The sequence below is a fragment of the Bombus vosnesenskii genome, unplaced genomic scaffold, assembly GCF_011952255.1.
Source record: "Bombus vosnesenskii isolate JDL3184/JDL3185 unplaced genomic scaffold, Bvos_JDL3184-5_v1.1 scf7180000013309, whole genome shotgun sequence".
In the NCBI taxonomy this organism is placed as follows: domain Eukaryota; kingdom Metazoa; phylum Arthropoda; class Insecta; order Hymenoptera; family Apidae; genus Bombus; species Bombus vosnesenskii.
Genome location: NW_022882958.1, coordinates 1,552,161 through 1,567,058, shown reverse-complemented (window position 1 = coordinate 1,567,058; position 14,898 = coordinate 1,552,161). Strand labels below are relative to the sequence as shown.

The window sequence follows — 14,898 nt, the reverse complement described above, 5'->3', positions numbered from 1 at the left end:
AACGGATGAAACACGAGCGTTATTTTGCATGAATTTTTACGAGATTAACCGACATAAAACACGCGACAGTCTCATAGGCACGCACGTTCATCGCTTCCCGGTAGCCAAGCATAAATCCTGTCTAGCCGGCGTTAGAAATTAAGCTTGATTGAAAAAAAAAGAAAAAAAGAAAGAAGAGGAGAAACCTACGCTACGTCGTCGCCGAGCTAAGGTCGATGGTTTTTGCGATAGGAGCCCGAAGAAGTTTGGCCGGAATACGTGTTCATCGCCGGCTAGAATGAAATTGCTCGTGTTAAAGCCCGTTTTTGTACAATTTAAGGGAAATTATTGCGGAATTTACGGTAACAGAAGGAAATTCGAGTAATTTCCTAGAGAGAGAATTTTGTTTGAGCTTCTGCTTATTTTGCGACTAATGCGTTTTAGAGGATATCCTTCGCAGAGGTAAATTTTAATCAAGAGTCTATTTACGTCGCGATTTAAGCGTTAGCAATTGAAAAAGACGGCAGTTGAATTGAAAGATCGCGATCTTCTTTTTCTCTTTAGAGTTACTTTCGGTGCGAGATAGCTTCATTTTTATACGCTAGGAAAACATAATCGTTGAATTTATCGCAACTCACGAAGCGCCGGTAAACGCCAGTGTATATCGTCGAAGTTTTAGCGCACCTGTTCTCAGCGTAATTATTGTTTTTCCGGGGGAAAAGGATCTCTTCAACGCGATACGGTATCCAGTCGAACGTTTCGAGGGCTTGAAAAATTTACACGAAATTTCAATCCACTTTACTTCTTTGAAATAATAAGCGTTTCCCCTCTGATGCTGTTTTGTAGAATAATTTTTAAGTAGCGTAGATAAATTTTGAATTTATCCGTTCATTTGTGTCGAGAGATAAATTGGACACGAAGTTCATGAGCCGAAGCGAAATAAAATGAATGTCCGTGTCAAGTACGCTTTATGACACTTCACATTTATAACCTTTGATTTCCGTGAGATTTCTAGAGCCTACCTCGCGAAAAACATCGCGTCTAGACTGTATGAATGATTCACTTGAACGCCTTGACAATATCATCATTCTTATCGTGTTCTTTAATTCACACCGTAACGAAAGATTATCCTGCTTGTACACTCGACTTTATTTTTTCATATCAACTGAAATTTATTTCTATTTTACGATCGATCAGCGCTTCATTTTTTACAAAATTAAATATATAGCAAAGAAATAATAAAGTATAACATTTGTTTGCATTAGATCATGCAAATAATCTAATTTTTATAAAAGAACCAGTTTAAACTTGAAATTTCTAAAACTATAACAAACCAATCATTTCCATAAATTAGCCACTCTCATAGATCTTGTGGAGAACACTTGGAATTTCTATTTCAAATATCGTTTGCTTCGAATTTAATTTTGTTCCCTTTTTTCCTCATATTCTTTTAAAAATCCTATACTAAGAGCTGGGTATTACCAGTTGTCATAAAAGAACGTTCTAGAGTTATTATTGTATAAAGTTAATTATATTATTTCATGTGCTGAAAAAGCTATCGTGACAGAGGATGAAATAAAAATTTCATCATGAAATTTCATTTCTTCGTCACGTTAAAGGGCTGATATATTTCCAAGTTAAGATACCTGTGACACTGAATTCAGGTTCTCAAAATCTTGCTTCACGGCCCCTGTGATTTTCAATTTGTCGTACAATATTGTTCGTCACTAGCGTCAAAAATTACACAATTTCAACTATATATAGATTAATTATATAAACTGTATAAGTAAAAATAGATCCATCTAGAAGATGATCAGGCATCTTTCTTTTCCAGAAAACGGCCATTCATTGATCTTTTTTTGTCTTCAAGTGTCTAGATTAATTATAGAAGTTGTATAATTATACAACTACAAATCGATTCGCCTAGAAAATAATCAGAAAATATTCTTCTTCTTCTTCTTCTTCTTCTTCTAGAAAGCAGTCATGCATCGGTTTTTTGTTGTAAAGTGTCTAGACTATTTGTATAAACTGTATAACTATACAGGTAAAAATCGAGCCGTCTAGAAGATGATAAGGCATCCTGTTCCTCTAAAAAACAGCCTCCATTGGTTTTTTGATGTAAGGTATCGTCGTGAGGAAGCCCACGGACATTTCGTGTTCGTCTGTTTCTCGCTGCTTACATAATGCATGCGCCGCATCTGTGCACTCCGCGGCATTCCCTTTTGCACTTACTTCTGCTGCCACCGATCTCCCAAGAGAAAGTTTGCGATACTTTGTTTGCCATGTTGGCCCTCGTATGTCGTGCTCTTTCCACGGCTGGCTGACCGGGCTGGTCTCGTGAGACTTTGCCACCTACGCTCTCGTGAATTGTCCTCGAGATATCGTGTCCCCTTTCTTCATCTTTTTTGGGTTAATTACGATCATTCTATCGGGGATTTCTGGCTATTCTCGAGCGTCGAAGAGGGAAGCTTATGGAGGTTGGATTTGCGGATCTTCTGGGACTACGGTTGATCTTTACGTGGAGCCTCGGTATATTCACGTTCGAAAAGTAATTTGGTGATTAGCGCGAGCAAGTTAATGGAACTGTGGTCTTGCGGAGGCTGATATTCTAGAATTGTGGAGTTTGTGGTTTTATCGATATGGATAGCGCCTGGATCCGATTCGGAAAAAATGAATCGGAGTCGTTCGTACGGTTTCCTTCCGGACTTAAATATTGACTGAACTCTATAGATTCAGAATCGAGATTTAATAAAAACGTAAACTTACAGAAGCCATCGGAAGTATTCGGACAAAAGGAAAATTACATTTCTATTTTAAAGCTTGAATTATGGACTGACGAAACCTATTCCTGAAATTTTTCGAGAATCCTGGAATATCTGGTTCGTAGTTCTACGATATGGATCGAGTTTTAATTTGATTCGGAGGAAGGAAACCTTTCGAATTGAACTCTAAACTTAATTTTGTAAGTAGAGAATTAAACATTCGACGAAGAATCGTAAATGCACTATTATCTGTCACGAATATTCTATTAAATTGAAACTTGTGTTTTTGTCTTAAAATTTATATTATAGATTAATAAGATATTTGTCATAAAAATTATAATTTTCATTCTTTAATGATTACATTCTAGTTAAGACTTCCTAATGATCATCGTGTGCCTTTTTTTCTATCGCTAAGAACTAGGAATGCTAGCAGTGCATTAGAGTACGTAACTTCACAAACCAGACACACTATTAACCGCGTTGTTTACGTTTGCACAGGAATTCCAGTCGCTTCGTACCTCACAATTAGATCCTTCTAGTCCAGCTTTTGGACCGACATGGCTCGCCCGTAGAAGAACGATTCTACGGATTGCGGAGGGTGAGCATCGATCGCGGTTGAAAGGATTTGGAATGTAACCTATTCAGATCGTGCTTCTCCCTCCTTCTCTGCTGCCTTCTCCCTGTCGCTGATCAATATGTGCAGGGGAAAGTCTTTCTCATGCTGGGTTTCCCGTCACGTTTTTCAGCCGGAGATACGTCCATTCTAGGCTGCGTGATTCTTTATCGAGCTACTTTGACATTTATCTGATTAAAATCGAACGATCTGCTTCCTTTGAGGGTGAGACCCTTTCCGGACGTCGCGTTTTAATACATCAAATACTAATTTCATTTTGATATCTCATTTCCACGTTCCCCTCTTTCCGTGGAATAAATACGTTGAATATTTATATTTCTCCTCTTGTTATAGATAAAGCAAACTTTGATTTGAATTTTTTTGCTTAATTGCCTTGTCTTCGAACGGATATTTGTATATCTGATGCATTTCGGATCGATTGTGAATTTCATGCTTTATCGGATATATTTTACACATAATTCTTTCTTTCTTTCTTTCTTTCTTTGAAGTATCGTTTATTATCATGTGTATGTTTACTTTCATGTTAGTATAGGAGCTTTTACACTTGTGATATTAAATATAATATAATACAATATTCGGAGCTTTGAGACGCTACTGCCAAATGCTATGTGTTTATCATCCGTTTATCATTTTGAGTCCAATGACGAAAACGTAGACGAATGCTGTGATTCCAGTGGATATCTCGCTCTAATTATTCTTTGATTAGGAAGTTTCTGAAAAAACTTACAGTAAAGTTGGGATGTTTCTCTAACTTTGTGCAGTAAGCACGGTGCCTGATGGTCTCCGAGTAAACTGAATCTAGACAAAGTGCAGATTTCATGTCACGAGTTCTAACTCTCCCAGGCAGCATTATATAATAACATAATACAAATTTATAATTACAATTCTATTTCAACAATTTATTCGAAACATCATCGAATATTTAATTTTCCATCATACAAGTCACGCTAATTATCAAGACAGCCGTTACCTAATTGTTATTTGTTGAGTTTCTAATCGCGTTTAAATATTTTTATCTTCGATTCTTCTTGAATCACTCGTGAATTTTTCGAATCTATTCTGAAACTTATAATTCTATTTCAGAATTTATTAGTTATTTCTATGTTCGATTCTCTCCGAATCGATGATGAATCTCATTGACGTTGCGCCCGTTCTCTATTTTAGAAATTTATTAGCCATATTATCACACAAGTTATTCTAATTATAATGCCGACCATTGTTGCCATTGTCAATTGTTATTTATACGTTAATTTATATGTTTATGTTATATGTTATTTCGAAATGATCGTAAACGTTATTATTGTTCGGTCTATTTCGAAATCTGCTGTATCAGAAACCTTATACCTATATCGTTGGGCATTGAATTTGCAACTACCGAACATACTACGTTAATTACTCTAACGATGACTGGTTAATTTATATAGTCAATTCGTTTCGAATTGATTGTGAATTTTACAGACGCTTAGTATATTTTAAATCCCACAATTCTATCTCAGAAACTTATTACACGTTGAATACTCAATTTTCCAGTACTCAAGTTATATTAATTAGTACTAGGGCCACTGATATAATAAATAATATAATTTTGTATTACTCCGAAACGGAGCAGCTTCCTTTGCAATACGCTGGATCATACAAATTTCCCCAGCTCGTTTACGCGCTGTACGTCTCGTTCTGTCCGATCACACACGTACCCATTCTACTGAGCATGCACCGTACACACGTATCACTGACAAGGCCACGAGTTACGCGCGCGCGTTACACGACAGTTAGAGACATCGCACGCCAGAATTTCACCGATCCGTTTCAAAATTCCGTTTCCGTGGAATGGCTTTACACGTAAAAATTACGATCATCGGATACCATATCAACGAAGGTTAGACGTGCTAAAGGCTACCAGAGAAAAAAAGAATCTGCAATAAAGGGCGAATAAAAGGATCGTATAAATCGCGTTCATGGTCGATATTCAAATTCCACGATAGCAAAAGACAAGAAAGGAATTTGTCTCTCACGGTACCAGTCTCTTTTTCTTCGATGATGTTCACGTTATTACGTGTAAGAACCAGGTCGACCGACATTAAAATGTTTTTTACGAGCTCGTAGAAACCGTGTTCCACGAACAGCACCATTCGATATGGATCGAGGAATTTTGTGACATTTCTGTATAACTTGCGAACCATTTTCTAGCTATGTATATATTATATATCGTAATTTGTATTAGTTTAATAGCTTTTCTTTTGATTTAAAACGTTTGCTTAATAAAGTTGCATTTATGTAACCTTTATGTAACGCTATTTCACTGCTTGATCCTTAATAGGTTCTTACTACTCGAGAATTAGAAAATCTGAAGACAAGGAGTTAGACAAGTAACGAAACAGTTCTCTGAAGATGGTGTCACAAAATATTACGACTTGCTAATATCACGAATACCGTCCAAGTATTCTGACGAGTTTTCCAAAATATATACTTGTACTAAATATCTCGTAGCTTTTATTATACATTTCCACTTCTCTGTCGAACTTTACCAATATAATCGTAGTCATGTCCCATTACAGTACTAATAAAATTTCAAAATGTTTCCTATAACATTTCGTATAACGTGTAATCGTAATGACCTCCTGCAAGTGTTCAAATGCATACTTCTGCGAGCCATCATGCGTGGTCCGCGTGTCTACATGCATCTTGTCGATTCGAATCGCGACGAATCCAGCGGAGATAGTAGTCGACCTCTTCCTTCTCTTTCTCTCTCTCTCTCTCTGTAATATCTTCCCTCTATTGGAAGCCGTGTACTCGACGTAAATGCAAACATGCGTACACGGCGGCGTGCATCACGTGGCGGCGCAGTCATCTTTCATCCTCGACTTCCGACGAGATGAGCGGCTCGGTGTCTCGTTCTCCCGACCGGATGCGCCAATGACGAATAGGTCTGGGCTGATTCCTGATTACGTACCACCCATCCCTATTTCCTCGTGTTCCGTCTCCGCGTGTGTATACCAGGAATCGACAACTCGCCGATCAAGTCGCGCGGTTTTAAATCGAAAAACGCCCTATTATCGTTGTCGTTGCTTGGTTTGCGTGGCCTGCTCTGCGTCATATTGATTAGATCGAATAGAGGCAAAGGAAACGCTAGGAAACCCACTAGTCCCGGCTTTTCTATTCATCGAACGCCGTCAGAGACTTCGTTGAATACGTTCAATTGCGTTCATCGGGAATGTTGAATGGAATCGTGCATGCTAAAGTGAATACCGGGTTTTGATGTTTCTGAGCATTGATTGCGTTAATGTAGGTTACTGGCAATAGTTTATACCCTGGACAGATGATTCGGAGATTAACCCAGCCAGGGATCAACATAGGTTTCGCTGTAGGATAGGAACATTCGATATTTCTCTACAGTTTGTCTTTTTACAAAGTTTTAGGAAATTTAATCCGGAATTTTCGTAGCATTGATAGTTGACAGGTTGATAGAGCGTTGACATAGATCGACGCGTTCGCTGATTAGCAAACTTCACTGAGTGAGTACCGATGACAGAATGAATTTTTGCGATACAGGCATGTACGATATCGACTTGGATGCAAAGGATGAATTAAAATAAAGCATAATAAAATATATAAGAGAAAATAAAATGTATGAAATGTTTCACGATATAGATTTATACCGAAATCATTTTTTAGGTAATAAAAATTCGACTAGCAGCGAACGTGTTAAATTCCTAACATTTAACTCTCAACTTAATATAAGCCTAGACATGAGAATCATTTAATTCGGGAGTATTTAATTTTAGTACGCGTTCTACATCTTACACGATTAATTAAAATGAATACTATGAAATTAAGTAACTTAATTCAAACCTATAGCTGAGATTCTGTAGATCTTCTACGAGTCAAAAATACTATTAATAACTTCAATTCATGGAAGCTGTTTTGATTGTAAGTATAGATCTGCGACATTTTCGCGCGACGGACGGGACAAATTTTCCAAGCTGATGATTCACAATACCGTTCCATGGCGAGAATGTCAACTGAACGTCGCTGATCAACGGACGAGTTCTCGGCATTAATTTCGGAAGTTCAACGAGCTGTGTATCAATTCGCCAACGGATGGTACGGGCGGTTTGCATTTCACGTTCTGAATCGAATGGAATGCCAAGGACTTCTTAGTACAGTATCCGAGTAATAAGCCGCGCACTGTAGACGACGTTGGTATTTCTCGTCTAATAACTGGAGAATCCACTTACGTATCTTGTTGCACGAATTCCGGTGGAAGCTCATGGCTAGGGCTGCAGATTTTCCTGAGGGATTTCGCGGTGTCAAGCGTCCCTCCTTCGGGAAGGCCGTCGAATATTTCGATCGACGATTGGCAATCCGGAGCACTACAACATTCATAAGAAAACATATTACTAGCTAGAAGTCAAGGCTACGATGTTTCTTCCCTTTAGCTACAGTTTCAAAACCGTGTTATTTAATTTAATTACGAAACCAAAAATTAATAAAGATAAATTAATTTCAAATAGGTCGATTTTAGTTCGTTTAAATATAAAGAGAATGTAATCTATTTTCGGCAGAAATGAAATGAGCGTAGGTAGAGAAATTATTATGTCCAAGTGATTGAAAATCTAAGCGATATGTTAACTTGCAAAAGTAGAAAGTTTTCTATTTGTATTCGTTTTCTTTTCTTATGGAAAGAAAGTTATTTAATAGCGAGTACGATAATTAGTTCGGATAATTAAGGTCCTATTGTGCTTTGGACATAATAAGCAAATATTTATAATCAAAAACGTTAAAAAATATGGAATGTCTTTCTGTGTGAAAATGAATTTCATTTGCTACATAGAAAAGCTACATAGAGAAGCTTTATAAGTTAAAGGAGCGCTGATGGATTTTTTAAAAGGCTTTTCATTAATATTTCCACGGGCGAGTGAACCTAAATTAATCTCTGTTTATTCGATAAAAAATTTTTTAACAACTTAATTACGTTTCTGAATTTATGCTTTGGTTATCCGCTCATTGTAAATAGTAACGGCAATAAAGAAGTGCTATATGTATATATCCAATGTAAAATAGAAAGGAGAAAACGGTATTGGATTCAATATGTATCGATTCTAATAAATAATGCAGTTTGGACAAATTGATGTTGGAAGGTTGTTAAAAATTTCTGTGTCACGTATCTACATTTCGATGAGCGAATATTTGGGCGACGAACGGAAAAGGTCAACCGATAAAATTCAAATGAAATATAGACCAGCGGATTTATCACCCACGGATACAAATTATAAAAGCCAGAAAAAGTCGAAATTAATTCGGTGTACACTTGGAGTTTTGATTTGAATGTTGTCTGTCCGCTTTGGATTTATAAATATTCTTCTGAAATTACACCAACAACACATGAATTGTCAATGAACCAGATAGCGTTTAACGAAAAAATAACAATCCGGAACCCATGTAGATTTTTTACAAATAGAGACATTTTTTTTCGAATAAACTTTCAATTTCTGTATCTGCTTTCATGTTATCTGTTGGTAATCACTGGCTTTGAATTTACTATTTGGAGCATATCGAGGCCAGACCTGATTGCGTGTACACCGTGTATTGTCAACTATTGTTATATCATACCTGAGGAAAGTTTAAGCTCGATATCGACTTTGCGATCTAACAAATCACAAGTCACATCTAATACACACGAATAGGTACACGAATATAGTAAATAACCTAGGAATTCCATGACTCGTAATATCCAACAAACGGACAGTTGTTATCAAAAGTTTTTGATAGGATTCTAGCACAGGATAGGATTTTGATAGCATATTACTATATTGTCGAGACAATGATTAATTAAAGCCTACAGCATAAATATAATATACATGATAATATACATACAAATAGATGGCAAACGGTGATTTCGTAAATCTATATTTTTATGAACGCAGCTAAAGAACTGATTTTGATCCAAATAAAGAGTTGGTTTGTCCACTGTAACGAATTTTATACATTGCTTTTACTTATAATTTTAAATTTCTCACCATCCCCTGTAAGTTTCTTAAATTAATCCAAATTTCCCCAAAATAAATAAATCATACATTGTCATAATATAGACAAAAGATATAATATAACATTGTCATAATATAAACATAATATAGATAAAAGGAATCAAAGAAATACGGCGAAGAAAGAAAAAATTTTTAACGATCGCTTGATCCTTTCCACCACTACGAACTATCCTCAAAAGAACGTCCTTTTACCTAGCACGGATTTACAATATTCCATTGAAAATTTATGCCACCTTCGTCTGAAGCTTGCAGCCTCTCGCCCTGCTCGCATTTCTCCCGATGCGCGACGGTATGCGTGTCTTCGCTTAGTTTATTCCCGGTTATATATCTGCCGTCTGAGGAGCCACGGGGTTACGTTCGTTCCTTGGCTACGGTTTTAGAGGAGAGAGGGGGCCTTGAAGACGCGAAGGCAAGGGCGGAAGGCTTTCAGCCCACCCAGCGCATGTTCCATCTCTTACGGGAACATATCTACAAAGCCACGAATGCATGGTCCGCGCGCGTTGCAACCATTGTGCATGATAATTGAAAATCCCAGGGATACGAGCCAGCCGCATTCCCATGTGATTTACTACTACTTCGTATCTATTACTTCCGAGAGAACTGGTGGAGGGAACCGGGAAAGTTGAATAGGTTTCTGTGCGTTGGCAGCGCTTCGATGAGTTATGCTGATTGATACCTGCGAACGGAAAACGAGATTCTTCGGGTTTCAGGGACAGAGTTTCTAGGAGGATCGTGAAAACGTGTTCGATGGAATTCGTTTGAAAGCTGCAGTTGCATTTGGATATCATTTGAGAGTATAACGCGATGAAATCCATGGTAGGTTAATTTTTATATATTTTCTTAATTGTAAACGTATGACAGATTAATCGTGATCATTCGCCGAGTTATGGTAACACCGATTATCAGATACAGTCGAATTAATTAGTTGCAATTTAGATTGGTTTAACTGTTATTTACTGCGCACATCGCATTAATGATAAGCAAGCAGTAAGTGAATAATTACTAATCAGCAAAGAACTCGACTGAAAACTGACTTTGCGTTTTAAGAATATCAGAAACAGCTAGTGAAAAAATATATTATATTGTATTTATTCACTACATTAGTCGGAGGGATAGAATTTTGTTATTATGAATATTAATTATTATTACGAAGAATGGTTAGAGCTTTGTAAGAGTCTTAGATTAGGTACGAGCTGTACTTATATTTGAAATTTATAAACAGTTCTAATTTAATTCAACTGAAACTGTTCCTAAAAGATTTGTCGGGAAAAAGAACAATTTCTCAGAACGTGTCAGTATTCCTTTTTATTTGCACCTCCTTGATTTCCAGTTTTCAAACTATTCACTCTCGTTCATTTTGGCCATTTATGCAACATCATCGAAGCGGTATCGATTATTAACTCGAACGTTACTTGATACGTTGTATCTCGCTGAACAAGCTTCTTCGTTCGAGGAGCGTATAATTAAATGAAAGTGTCGATCGAAACGATCAATCGATCGAAAACCACGGGCTGCTAACGCGAGCCGAATTTCCGGAGGGCTCTCGACGATTGTTCCATGAAAAAGGTAAACAAATGCAATGCAATTCCAAACACGCCATGGTAGCACACGGTTCTCTACGTGACTGCATTTCGTAGCCGAATTTTCTACCACCGCCTTTACTTTCGAACGCAATCGTCTTAATACCGTGTCCAAGATTCTGGAAATCGTGTCGAGGGATCGTGTTCTCGCCTCTTTGAAGCGGAAACACGCTCGGATGAAACTGGGAGGAAACGAAAACGAAATAAGAACCGAGTACGGTGAATCTTGGAATGGTTGTTTGATCAGTGTTGATTTTTTCATAATATGAGTTTTTCAAAATATACAGTTTGTTTGAAAAGTAATATGATCTTTCTAATACACTAATTCAAATATTCTGATTTCTACAGGCAATTTAAAAGTGCGGAATTGTATAGAAAATATGACAAGCAGAATATACTTTAGATTCCTCTCTTTTGGTTACGCGCATAAAAGTGTGAATTCACATAAACATTTGCAACGTAATGATTTTATATCTGTAAAAATCGTTCATTATATTCAAACTATACTCCACCAACATTGAGCGTGAATAATTTCAATCTTTTATTTCTCTCTTTTTGGCTCGTTTCTCTCTTTTTTAAGTTTGTACGAAGTTTACATGAAAATGAAAATCCTATTGTGATCGATCGGTTGGTAGCGAACAAGTAGTGGCTTAAGCGAACGTTGATTAAATTTCATGTAAATGGGCAGCGATAATAATTGATAATAATAATATAAATATGTTTGGGACATGTTATTAATTAGACACTGACAAATCTGTATCGGCTGAATAAAATCCTAGTCCCTTCGAGCTGCCTCAATAATATTGTTTGTATTAATACGAAAATTAATTGTAACGCATAGGCATTCCTTTGATAAATTTAATCATTTCATTTGTAGATTTAACGGAAATCGTTTATCTGTCAGCGGAATGATCGGATAAAGAGTTGCAATTATGCAACAAATTATTCATTCTTCTTTCATACCATACAGTTGGAAGCAATAAAAAAAAAATGTAGCTACACGTCCTATTTATTAATAATTCAACGTATCGGTGGATTTCAACAAAATCAATATTTTCATCAACGAAATAATTAAAAAAATACTTCAACGTGTCAAACAATTCTGTGAAATAATCTGATCACGTATTTTATATAAATTGTTTTAAATACATAAATCACCACTCGCAGGCATTTCACATAAATACAAGGCCACATAAAAAGTTAAAAGCCACGAGGTCTCCACGTTACCTGAGATTAAAACTGGATAACGAGACGTGTCCAGTGTCATAAGCACGCCCATGAAGCACGAGTCTGCACGTGGTGGACTTCAGTTTGCCTCTGGTATCGTGGTGGCCAGCTCTGACTTTCTCACCATTCACCTCCAGATTGCAGCTGTTTGATACCGAGCCCTGATCTTTTCGATGATCCTGAAGGTCTCGATTGTTATAGCGCGTATTATATCCTGCACCGCTAAACGACTTGCTCATATCCACTGGAATTAAAATCGAATTAACGTTACACGCGGAATCATAGACAGGAACATCGATGAAATATGCAGATATTCGGAGAGTCGTTAAAATCGCCGTTCAAATAGGTACGACCTAATTTCAATAGGTTATAATCTGATCAAATAAAATCGGGTATTGGAATTAATTATCTCTGGGTAGGAATAGCTACCGATTTTTTAGAACGATTCAGAATTCCTGCGGAACGGAGGATCTAATGAACGAACCGCTTCGTCGGCGCCATTTTTTACCCTGACGCTTGTTAAATCAGTTTTAATCGTTCGTTGGATCGTCATCGTTTTGGTTAATAGCTGCACGTTTCTTTTCCTATACCAAATTATGTGATAATAAATGACATGGTATGATCATGGAAGATACGAGATATTTATTTTAATACGTTCGAATTTTTATTTAGATTAGATTACGAGATATGTTGTTTGCAGTATAATTGAGGAAAAATATTAAAATTAGAGAAAGTGATTCAGCGATATGTAAAAATGTATAGAATTAGTTCTAGAATATGTTTTATTCTATGGCCATTTCATTTTGTCTTCTAACAGCTGCTTTCTTTTTTAATCATTTCCACTATACTTTATTAAGTTTAAATTCCTAGTATTCTTGCTCTGAATACTTACAGCTTCTATCTGTGCTATCCATGATAACCGTGGTAGGAGCTTCCGTGGTGATTTCAATGAAATGAAGAGTGGCGACAAAGCCGTTATAATCGAATGGCGGTACTTCCGGACCCGATCTGCGAAACATGACGTTTCTTATTTACTATCTGGTATTTTTTGTTAAAATTCGAAAAACAATCGAGATTGAATTTGATCGTTTGAATTTGATTCTATGTTAAGTCAAAGCTTTCAAAGATGCTGTACGGGTTTTTTTTTCTTTCTTACCTGAACTCGACCAGCAGTTTCCGGCCACTGTACGTCAACGACGTTTTATTCTTGAAACAGAGCATCTTGAGAAGGGGACTCGACGTTGTTGAACCCGAGTATACGGCAATGTAGTCGCTTGTGCAGTGTCTGGAACAAACGCGGACGAAAACGTGTGTTAGTTTTAACGTCCAGACACGTGATTCGTAAACAGAATTCGTAAAGAAACGACGTTAATCAGGAGAAATGTTTTAACTTGCTTTAGTTGAATTAAAGGTATCCAGTTTTAATTAAGCCAAAATATTTAATCACGCCAATTTGTTACATTACAAATTAAACGTTGGTCATTTCATTTGTCACTAAAATTTTATTTCAAATATCGATTGAACAAATGATTGATGGCAGGACTATATTCTACAAGACAGAAATTTAGAACAAAATTATCGATATTTTAGAATTCCAATAGAAAATTTTACATTTATCTTCGGATATTTCTAAATTTTCTACTATTCAGTGCCAAATAATTTTCAAGTCTGTCTATAATCCGCAGAATTGTACTTTGCAAAATAAAAGTTTGTAACGAAGCTATCGATATCTTAAGAATTTCAAACGCTTCCATGTTTTTAATTTTTTGGACCGTAAAAATATGTTTACCTGAATAAAACTAAATAAGATGATAAAACGTGTAATTGGATTGAAATCGAATAAAAAGAGGATCGTCGACGTGCATCGAAGGGGTAAGCAGTGTACTGATTTATCAGTGAGTTCATAAGGATGAACAGGAGTCGGTTCCCGTGGAAGTTTCACCATTAAGAAAACATCCAATATTACTGGTAAGGCAGAGGCGGCTGCGCCGAATTACCACGATGGGACCGGCTGATTTATTTTACGAGAAAAGTTCCATCGTCGCTTGCCTGCCGGGGTGATCCTTCATTTCGAGGATCACGACGATGCGATTTTAATAATCTGCTCAAATTAGAGGAACGTCCCGAGGACCTGTCCGGACGGATGCTCGGCCATTAAGGTGTAATTTAGAGTTAAGATTGGATCCGTCGTGGCTGTGCAACGCCGCACAAAAATATAACAGGGCGCTACCCGTAATAAACGGAGTATTCCTTGAAAATCTTTACTTTAAAAAGACGAAGGATGACCTGTTTTTTCGCGCGTCTCTCCCTTTCTTAGTGAAATATAAATTTGTAAAATAGACGTATTTTGCAATTGAGAATCATAGTTACGATCGCTTGTAAAGTTCTTTTATTCTTATGAGAAAATAAAATGCAATTTTTTAAATATTCTCTGCTTCAAGGATTTATTATAAATTTTAAATAATTCTAATAAAAGTCTCTCTAACTCTTTAGTTTGATGATATTTTCAAACGATCGATCGCTCGTCAAAACTTGTTGCGTGCTCTATGCGAAAATGATAGCCACTTGCGAATTTTTAAAACCAATATTCCACGAAGACCAAACCTTGTACGTGAAATTTTTATTACGCTCCTTTCATATTATATTTTTATGAAGAATCCTTTATGAGACAC

At 36.6% G+C, this 14,898-nt stretch overlaps 1 protein-coding gene across 5 annotated transcripts in view; it reads right to left on the bottom strand.

Moving 5' to 3' along the window:
- LOC117234791 overlaps positions 1-14,898 on the bottom strand; it is a 269,398-nt gene that overhangs the window by 25,814 nt on the left and 228,686 nt on the right. For all 5 annotated transcript variants that reach the window (XM_033496329.1, XM_033496331.1, XM_033496330.1 and 2 more), the window contains exons 8-11: positions 13,383-13,511; positions 13,119-13,234; positions 12,227-12,470; positions 7,611-7,745 (exon numbers count right to left, since the gene is read on the bottom strand). In XM_033496329.1, coding sequence (XP_033352220.1) covers positions 7,611-7,745; positions 12,227-12,470; positions 13,119-13,234; positions 13,383-13,511 — 624 coding nt within the window. The remainder of the gene's footprint in view (positions 1-7,610; positions 7,746-12,226; positions 12,471-13,118; positions 13,235-13,382; positions 13,512-14,898) is intronic.